The sequence below is a fragment of the Hibiscus syriacus genome, unplaced genomic scaffold (assembly GCF_006381635.1).
Source record: "Hibiscus syriacus cultivar Baekdansim isolate YM2019G1 unplaced genomic scaffold, ASM638163v2 tig00013386_pilon, whole genome shotgun sequence".
NCBI lineage: Eukaryota > Viridiplantae > Streptophyta > Magnoliopsida > Malvales > Malvaceae > Hibiscus > Hibiscus syriacus.
In genome coordinates this window covers 20,626-31,477 of record NW_024062302.1, presented here as the reverse complement: position 1 = coordinate 31,477, position 10,852 = coordinate 20,626, and the positions used below count along the sequence as shown (strand labels likewise).

The 10,852-nt window shown below is 30.8% G+C and overlaps 1 protein-coding gene across 1 annotated transcript; it reads right to left on the bottom strand.

The window, feature by feature from the left end:
• Positions 1-3,054: 3,054 nt before the first annotated feature.
• Positions 3,055-9,639, bottom strand: LOC120206169 (transcription factor PHYTOCHROME INTERACTING FACTOR-LIKE 15-like). Its single transcript, XM_039205891.1, has 5 exons — positions 9,636-9,639; positions 4,054-4,173; positions 3,879-3,959; positions 3,676-3,807; positions 3,055-3,590 (listed from the first exon to the last, which is right to left on the bottom strand). Exons 4-5 carry the CDS (start codon positions 3,778-3,780, stop codon positions 3,237-3,239), a joined length of 459 nt encoding a protein of 152 aa, XP_039061822.1. The 5' UTR covers positions 3,781-3,807; positions 3,879-3,959; positions 4,054-4,173; positions 9,636-9,639; the 3' UTR covers positions 3,055-3,236.
• Positions 9,640-10,852: the final 1,213 nt, after the last annotated feature.

Sequence of the window (10,852 nt, the reverse complement as noted above, 5' to 3'; positions counted from 1 at the left end):
ATTTGAATGTTATTTGTATTATTTTAGATTTAAGATTTTAAAGTTCCAACACCTTAGATTTAAATTTTGGGTTTATATATTATAGTTTAGAATTTAAGGTTTAAGAGTTTGGACTTATGATTAAAATAAATAAAATAAAGGTTAAAGTATATATTTAGTCACTCCATTATTCTCACTATTTTATTTTGATTACTCAATTATTATTATTTTAAAATCACACTTTTTTTTGAAAGATTTAAAATCACACATAAAGTTAAGTTTGTGTTCCGTTTCAATCACATATTGTTAAGAAACTAACAAAATTGATGGTGTCGAGATAGAAAAATTTTAATTTTTTTTTTATTTTTTTCAATGATGATGTGGCATTTCATTGTGTTGACGCATCATCATCATCGTTAATTTTTTAATGGTAATTGACCAAAACATAATTATAGTTATGACTTTGAAAAAAATAATAGTTGAGTTACCAAAATGAAACCGTAAAAATATTTAAGTGATTAAATACATAGTTTATACTAAAATTATGAGAATACTATACTCGTGACCACCTAACTATTGCCCCTTTTCATTTTGACCACTATTTTTGAAATTTTATCAATCAGGTCATCAAACTATTTAAATATATTCAATTAAGCCACTTGTCGTTAACAATTAACGAACCACTTGCCGTTAATAATTAACGGAAATGATGATGTGACAATTAATAAAATTAATCTAATTACACATTTAATCTTTATTACTTAAATAATTCTATTAAATTAATCATAATTTTAAATTAATTCAATATATTTAATCCTCCAAGACGACACATATAAATTGTGAGATTGTCATAACACGTGTCACAACATAATTGCATATCTTTTTTATTAATTGAATAAAATTTCCACCAACACATGTGTCACCACCTGTTTAAAAGGAAAATGAGACAACTAGGAATTAGGCTATGGGGGTGATCGAATCATAGACATTGTGCTTATCACGTTACACCTCAGCCACTTGAGCTAACCCCATATTTGTTACCTAAGTTATAGATGTTTTATATATTATGTTTTATATTATGGAAAAAAATGAAAATAAAAAGTTATTGATTGGATTCGAATGTGAAATTTTAACTTAAAGGGGGCACTTAACTACCAAAATAAATTAAACATTTAAAAAGTACTTAAGCTATTATTTATATATCATTAATATCTATTAAAAGTATAACTTTAAAATTTTTATTTTTCAAATTAAATTGTTTTCCTTTTATTTTTCGATTATTATATATGAATTATATATTTTTTAAAAATAAATTATATTAAAATTTCATTTAACGAATCTAACATTACAAATAAAACTCAAATCACAAGATAAATTTCTAATTCAAATCTTAAATTTTTATCTTCAAAGGGATTTTAAAAATTATTTCTCATTTTATTTAAATATATAATCATTTAAAAATAATTATGAAAATATAAAAATAATTTATATATTGAATTTGTGTTTGTAACTTGGATTCGTTAAATAAAATTTTAATATAATTTTAAAAATAAAATTCATATATAATAATTGAAAAATAATTATAAAAAGAAAAAGAAAACAATTTAATTTTAAAAATAAAAATTTTAAAGAAAATTTATTTTGGTAGTTGAGGTGCACCCACTCCAAGTTAAAAGTTAATGTTCAAATCCAATCAATAGTTTTTTATTTTCAATTATTTGAAATAATATAAACATAATATATAAAACATTTATAATTTTTGTAACAAGTATTGGGATATCTCTAGCGGCTGAGGTTCTGCTTGATAAGCACAAGATACTTAAAGATTCGATCCTCCCAACACTTGATGTCTATTTGTCTCGTTTTCCCTCTAAATAAGTGATTGACATGTGTCACTATATGATTAGTGAAAATATTATTTAATTTTAAAATATTAAAAATAATTTGAAAAAGTCATTCAATCATATTGTGACACGTGTCATGACACATATACATTTGACACGTGTTGTCATATGATTGGAAGATTAAATATATTGAATTAATTTAAAATTATGACCAGTTTGATAAAACATATAAGCAATAAGGATTAAATGTGTAATTAGACCAATTTTATTAACTCTCACATTGTCACTTCTGTTAACTGTTAACGATAAGTAACTTGATGAAATACATTTAAATACTTGGATGATCTGATTAACAAAATTTTAAAAATTATGATTAAAATGAAAAGTGACAATTGCAGGTAAGGTTTACCCTAAAATTAATTGTAAAATCCCATACAATTATCCACCGGCCCAACTGTCCCGAAAAAGGTAGTAAACCATGTTAAAAGGAGCATTGGGTCAACGTAACTGGTTGTGCATCTATTTATTTATTTTATTGGCATTTCAAAGCCTGGTTTAGTTTATGCCACCGTTATATTTGGTTCCCCATAATTGAGTTGCCAAGCTTCAACCAATAGGAAGAAACATATATCCCTCCACAACAAAATTATTGGATATTAATTTCGTTATCCAATTATGTCAAAGAAAGTAAATATTACGTATATATGAAATAAGAATGATGAATGGGTCCATTGAAATAGATAAGAATATCCGATTCAGAAAGAATATTTGGAAAGCATTATTAATAGGAAAGAACATACGGTTTTTCGGTTGATGTTTATTTAGTTAATTTATTGATTTATCTTTAATTTTGTTTATTAGATTGGTTATCTCTTATCGATACACAATCAAACAAGATATGTCGTGTTTGAATTGTAATAAAGTCAATTCTCCGTATGTCTTCTTCGTTATATTCACTTTTATGTTAGATTGGGAGATTAAGATTCGACATATAGGAAGGAAGCAGAATAAGATAGCCGATATTTTAGTAGGAGCTAACAGCGGTGGATCAGTGGCCAAACTATGTTTTGGAAGAACTTCAAAAGAACACAGTAGCTTAGCCTTGATTTTATAGTTCTGTAATTAAATTTTTTTTGATCAGATTACCAAATGAATTGATAAACGAATTAGTCATTGTTACATTTCAGTTAGATGTCTGAAATAAGACAACATAAATCATTTACTCATGCTCCTCTTCCTTTAGTTTTTATTAATTTTCAGCTTAAATTTCATGAAAATTGACTTTCAAATTCATAAGAGAAGAAACTAAAAAATGGCAAGTGGTGATGGTTAACATTTATGCGAGCGAGGAGATCTACATCACTGTTTTTAACTTTTAAGAAGTGATCTGCTAACTTTCGTCTTCAGTACGTACTATTTGAGTTGATGTGCCCGATTTGAATCCATTGATGCGGACAAAGAAGCAGCCGCGGCATTGGCAGGGGTCTGCACCGGTAGTCGGGGAAATCTTGCGGCCAACGATGCGAAAGGTGGTGAACACCACGGTGGCATGGACGATAATAACACCTGACCGGGGAGGCCAAACATGTTGAGTCTAGCTTGGTTGATCCCCGGCATTACTGAGGTGCAGCCTAGAGCCATTTGCATTGTTGGGGACATGGGAGAATAACCACCCGAAGGTACTCGTGCATTTATAAGTTGCATCCACGGAGCTGGTAACAGCATCATCCGAGGCATATAAACACCACTACTTCCCATCGACGTCATCTGTTTGAACCAAAATACTGTTGTTAAGGTCGAATTCGACGCATAAAACACGCAATTCTTTCTATTTAGTGACCGAAGGCTGTACCTGAACTTGTAACTGAAGGGTTTTCAAGTAATCGATTGCCTTATCAAGCACCGAAGCTTTATCCACTTCATTACAGTTGGGAATGAGCTCTTGCAATGCCCGCATCTTCTTGTTGATTTTCTCTCTTCGTCTCTGCAACCCAAATATCAGATTTCAAATATACTACAAAAGCCTGCAGTTTTTTTTTTGTCTTCTAAGCTTACCTTTTCAGATAGGCTGTGAACTTCTGGTTTTCTCTTTCTCTTTGCTTTTATCGTCTCGTGAGCTTCTTCCGTTGCATTATTCTGCACATATATAAGCAACTAAGTTAAGGTGAAAAGCTATAAACAAAATCGATTAAAGATGACTGGAAAACTTATTTGATATAGTTTTACATACATCGCTGAGATCAGTGTCTTCATATCTAGTTTGCAAAGTGTATATTGGGCAATTCGAAGCACCACGCGAACATACGGAGCTTGAGGATGGGCCATGAACCCTAGAAGAAGAAGGATCCCACTCTTTTTGAGGCTCCATGAATTTTCCTTTCTTTTCAAAAGGATTGCTTCTTGTGGGACAAGTTCTGGGTTTGCCTTGTAAATTATCAACCCCAGTCGGTAAGGGTGCACGGGCTTCAGATTGCTTGAAGCAAGACTGAGGTACCTGCATATCGTTATGCATGGTTTGCTGAGGAATAATCTCCTCTTCAAGCTGGGGCACGTTGAATTTGTTTGCAGCAACAATGTTTAAATCCAAGAGTTGCTTATTGTAGCATGCTTTGTCGGCAGCATCGTAACTATCGTGGTAAAATTCAGGCAATCGTAACTCCTGGTACCCGGTTTGCAGACGACTTAACTTGTTCTTGGACGATAAACTTCGAATCGATATTTTACCATCTTCCATTACCAGCTCCACCGCATCAGGATCACACCTGCAATATTAGCAAAACTCCCTCCTTGAACCAAACAAGAATTATCAAAAGAAACACCATGAAAACACAAGCTTTGCGCGAGCGCGCACACACACATACACACGTACATGGATGGAAAATTAGACAAGTGGCATGACATCCTCGGTCGGACTGGTTCAGGGGTCTGTTTTTCTGTCATTGATGAGTTAAGCCAACCGAAAAAAAAGAACACTCAAACACCGGGAAAGAACATAAAATCAAGCACTGGAAACTAGGATGTTCTTTGCTGTTGTTGATGATGAAGATTAAGGAGTTATCGGGGAAATTATTACTATGAAATAGAAGTGATGGAAAATCAGACGGTGTAGGGGTGAGGATGTGAAGATTTCTAGTTCAGAAAAATGAGGCGTCCACAAATATTGAAGCTTTGTGTGATCTTTAAAAATATATGTCGTCCGGCCAAGTTTATTTCCCCCACCACATAGGGGTGAACAAAACTCAACTAGACTCGAAATCGATTTTTTTAATTTCAAGTTAATTGAGTCAACTCGAATTATAAATTCAGTTTTCAAGTTGAAGTCGAGTTGAGATTGAATTTTCGAGTTATTTGAAAAACTAAAAATTTGACCAAGTATTTTGATAGTTTTACGATTTAGTCCATGATTTCATTATTTCTTCAGTTCCTCCTTCATTTTAAGTCCATTTTCTACCAAATTTGAACCACATGCTCCTAAACCATAGTAGAATACATGTGTACTTTCAATTCCTCTTTTTGATAACAATTATTTTATTTTTCAATTTAGTCCTTCAAATTTGAAACCAAACTTCTCTCATATTATCATTATAAACATTTTTAGTATGTCCAACATACTTTTCTTTCGTTCATTTTTCTTTTGTAATTATTCATTAATTTCAGTTAGGGTCTCTTTTCATGCATTAATACATCCGTTCATATATTTTAATCATGGCATTCTTTCATGTCCTAATGCATCCTTTTATGCATTGTAACACCCCCAATCCGTACCCGACCCGGATACAAGTCCGAGGTGTCAGATTGACTGTTCAAAACATTTCCTTTGATAAAATCTAATAAAATTCAGTTTGACATTTCCAATAAAACCAAATAATTTCTATTTTATAAAATATATGATTTTACAAAACTTATCAGAGCGTATTTAATACAAATCTTTTATCTTACATGCCAAAATACATATAATTCAAAACTTTTCTGATATGATCTTTAGGAAGGAGAATCCTGACTTGTCTCGCTCCTCTTAGTTTCTCTTCTCGATTTCCAGAACCTACGTGTGAAACACTCACACGCTAAGTCGATGACTTAGTGAGGCATAAATAAACTGACTATAACATATTATTACCAATTCCTACTATGCATACTTTATGCTATCATCCTAAAATATAGAATGTATTATGCATCAGAACATAACTACATGACTACATACATATACATATAATTTCATTATCCTTATTATTATTTTTATCATCATCATTAATACCTTTTTCTTACCATATACACATCATATCACACGTATATATCTACACCAAGGAACAAAAATGTCATCAGGTAGTTACTATAACATATTACCAAACATACTTATCACATATAGTATATTTGCTATTATCTCTTTATTAGCCCATGTACACATGTGAGAACTGTAGATATGTGAGTCTATTGAGGTTGTGCACTATGTTGTCACCACAACTCGTATGGGGTCCCACTAGGGGCATATGAATTTGTCCCGAAAGACCACGTGGAACCCTCGACTCTTGGCATGCCAACTATACCTCTAGCCCTCATGACATATAACATGGGCATTATTATTTATCATTTCACATAGGCACGTAGTTCACTTACTCGTAGAACATTTTCATATGATTCATGTTCACATATCACATAGCTTATCACATAAGTTTGTATTCTTTTTCACATGATCACATAGTCATATAATATCTTATATGTTCACTTAAATCATCACATATATCTTTTCTCATATATCTCATTTTCATGTATCACATGTATTTTGTCACCTAACTTATATCTTATGATCATATAATTACATATCTTATACTATATTCTCATATTATCACATAATCGTATATTCACATAAATCATATAACACATACAAGAACATCTTAACACATATACTCATGCATACATACAATTCATATTATTCACATGCTTATATTTATGACTTCATGCACCATAATTATAGGAAATAGACTTATCGCAAGTCCAATTTCCATATAATCCCATATCAAAATAAGATGCACTCACCTGGCCTCACTATTCAATACTGATCTCTTATAACTTCTTGATAGCTATTACTTGACACTTTGTCCGGACATTGCTCTCGATTGATATCTACACAATCACACGTATAATATACATATCAACATTTCGCTTGGCATACTCTAATCTTTCATTTCTTAAACTAAAAGAAAGATCTAATTCCATTTTCCCTTTGAAGTGTATCGATACACACTATAGGGAATCGATACATCCCTTCACTGGTGTATTGGTACACTACCTATGTATCGATACACAAATTACATTCAAAGTTTTTTATTTCAAGGGGTATCGATACAGTCCTTAGTGTATCGATACACCATGAAGATGTTCTTCAAAATTGGTCTTAGTGTATCGGTACCCATTCATTGTGTACCGGTATACCCTGCACAGAACAGACTTGTTCACCCGAAAATTTTAACACTTAGCCCCAAATTCTATTTGTTAACCCCTCCTTATGCCTTAAAACTTATCTATACATATATAAACCTTCTTATAACACTATAACACTTCATTATATTTCATAAGTAACCATAATTCTTGAATCAAAGAATTTCATCAAACTTTCCATGTTTTCTAAATTCATTTATAATGCTTCAATCTTTTTTTTTTCCTTCTAATGACAAGTCAAATTCATCCATAGAACTTTAAAAACCTCTTTATATCAAAATTTCATTTCTAAAGCCCTAATATAATTTCCTTTCTAATTCTCATTTCTTGATGTTTTAAGCTTATATAAGCTTTCCTTATGCTTATATAATACCCAAAGAATCAAAACCAACTTATAAATCCAAGAATTAAACAGCTGAAATCAACTTACCATTGTAGCTAGAGCAACGAGAGGAATAAGGAAGAAGGAAGAAAATGTTATGGATAATTCTCTCCCTTAACTATTTCCATAATTACCATTTAATCCAATAAGGAATTATTCCTATTTAAGTCCTTGAACTTTTAACTTGTTTCAAAATTAGGTACATAGTTTCTAAAATTTGTAATTTAGTCACTGGCCCTGATTTGGGATGTTACATGCATTTTAGTTATGACATCCTTTCATGCCTTAATGCATCATTTCATGCATTTTAGTTATGGCATCCTTTCATGCCTTAATGTCTTCTTTCATGCATTTTAATTATGTCATCCTTTTATGCTTTATTGCATCCGTTCATGCATTTTAGTTATGGCATCCTTTCATGCCTTAATGCAACATTTCATGCATTTTAATTATGTCATCCTTTCATGCCTTAATGCATCCGTTCATGCATTTTAGTTATGGTATCCTTTCATGCCTTAATGCATCATTTCATGCATTTTAATTATGACATCCTTTTATCCTTTCATGTATTTTAGTTATGGCATCCTTTCATGCCTTAATGCATCATTTCATGCATTTTAATTATGGCATCCTTTCATGCCTTAATACATCCTTTCATGCATTTTAATTATAAATTCGGTTTAGAGCAGTTCATACTCTAAAACTCATTCTTAATATTCTTTCCATACATATAAAGATAACATAATCAATATTATAAAACATATATAAATTTAAACATTTTACTTTGAATGTTCTTCATCTCAAATATTTACAATAAGGTACTTACCTGGTAATCCCCGCTAATAAGGTGTAGAGACGTCTGACTAATCAACAACTTTATCTTTCCCCATTTTTTTGCTAGATTCAGGAGCTTGGTTCCGATCTACACAAGTATCCATTAAGTACACATAACATACCAATGTTAGTATACTCCTTAACATTATACTTTAAGAATATTCAAAATATCATTATTTTAATTTCTTTAACCATTTCAACTTATTTTACTGTTTTAAGCTCAATAGTATCGGTACTACTATCCTGGTACCGATACTTCTATACTATAGTACCGATACCCCTTTCAGTATCGATACTATTTCTATATTCTGTGTTGCCTGGTGTCGATACCCTTCTCTCAATATCGATGCTACTATACTACGGTATCGATACTCCCTTTCAGTATCGATACCATTTTGACATTCTGGATCCATGGTATCGATACTTCCCTTTGTTAGTATTGATACCTTATCAGTGTCGATGCCCCTTGCATTGATACCGATAATGTTCTTCCCATTTCTACCTATTTACATCTATAGTATCGGTATTGTTCTATCAGTATCGATACCATTGCCCAGAATTACCATTTTTCAGCTCGAATTTCACTTAATTTCTCCTCTAATCTCATACTTTTACCTCCAACAATACTATTTAACTCCTTTTTACTTAACCCAACTAACTTTACTTCGTTTTGCCATATTTAACATCTAACATCTTCATGGAACATCTCAACTCAAGAATCATACCATTTTTCTAAACATGTTTTTAACCATATCTCATGCTTCTAATCTCATGTTCAATCATTTGACAAGTTAATTTTACTAATAAACCTCAATAAAAACACATATATCAACATGTCCTTTAAAAACTCATTTCTTTAAATCTCTTATAAAACATCCTCCACTTTGTTTTAATCTTCTTTAATCCTTCCTTAAGCTCGCATAACACCTAATGTTACCATAGCAGCCCATAATTTAAAGAAAGAACTAGCTAAGAAAAGTTTACCTTATGCTAAAGAGGAGAGTAATACCAACGTAAAGGAGAAGAATAAGAGTAGGAAAAATGCTTTACTTTCCTTTTTCCTCCTAATTAAAACCCCTAATACATTTTTAAATTCATTTTCCCTCTCAAAAGACCAAAATGTCATCTTAACTTATCTATTGATACAATTTAGTCTAAACTATATTCCAAACCATTTTTCTCATATTTTACCACTTATTCAATTAAATCTTAAATTTTCAAAAACTTTTTGATATAGTTATTGATATGATATTTGGGGTATTATAGATTGAGTATTTGAGATTTTAGGGAACATGGATTGAAATTTAGAGATTTGAAAATTTTAAGTTTTGTGATGATAGTAAGGTTTGTGATCGGTCATTAGGTGGTTAGCGACGTATGGGTGGGTGGTTAGCGACATATGGGTGGCTGGTCACTGATGAATAAGTGGTCAGAGATGACTGACGGTTAGAGTAAATGAGACTAGAATAAGAGATTCTAAGAGTTTGAGTTTTGTTTGTGGATATTTAAAAAAAAAAATTAGGGTTTTTTCGAAAATAAAATATTTTTAATTTTTTTATAAAAATTATATTTTTAAAATTACCATATCATACGGATTACTTAATGGAAGAAATTAACGCCGTTAACTATAAAAAACCTAAAATAATATCGTTTGTAATATTAGACACTAAAATAAATCATTAAATTCTTTAAACACTTATTCATGAAAAATAGTATAATTTATACACTTATTTTATATTTAAACCTAATAATTGTCGTAGGTAAGTAGTTGAAACCCATACCAAAATGGTAAATTGATTTGACAATAAGCATGGCAGTGAAGGTAGTGGCGATCATTTTCGTTATCTTCATTTATATTTAAATTGAATAATTAAAAAACGTGGGGCCGAAGTACCAAGGAATCTAGGACACCCAGTCACGTGGTGGAACGGGGGGACTACCCACAGTCCTACGTTGACCCGTCGCCCATGTTAAAATCAACTACTTAAGTGGTGATTAATTTTACGGAGGTAAAAGATCTACAGTCTACGAATCATATTTGTAGACATTTGTAGTAGAAGAAGTAGATCAAAAGTACGCAGTTTGCAAGAAGAAGACTGTTTGTTTTTTAATATCTGCAGACTGCTAAAATGAACTGAAATATAAATAAATTGATTTTTTAAACTTAAAAGAATTTTACAATATTGAGATTTAAATAATTTTAGTTTTACAATACTTAAATTTAAATAATTCATACAACTACAATAATAAATTATTTAAAATAAATCAATTCATATTTTAAAATAAATCAATTCATACTAATAAATTATTTAAAATAAATCAATCCATACAACTACAATAATAAATCAATTCATATTTTAAAATAAATCAATCTATA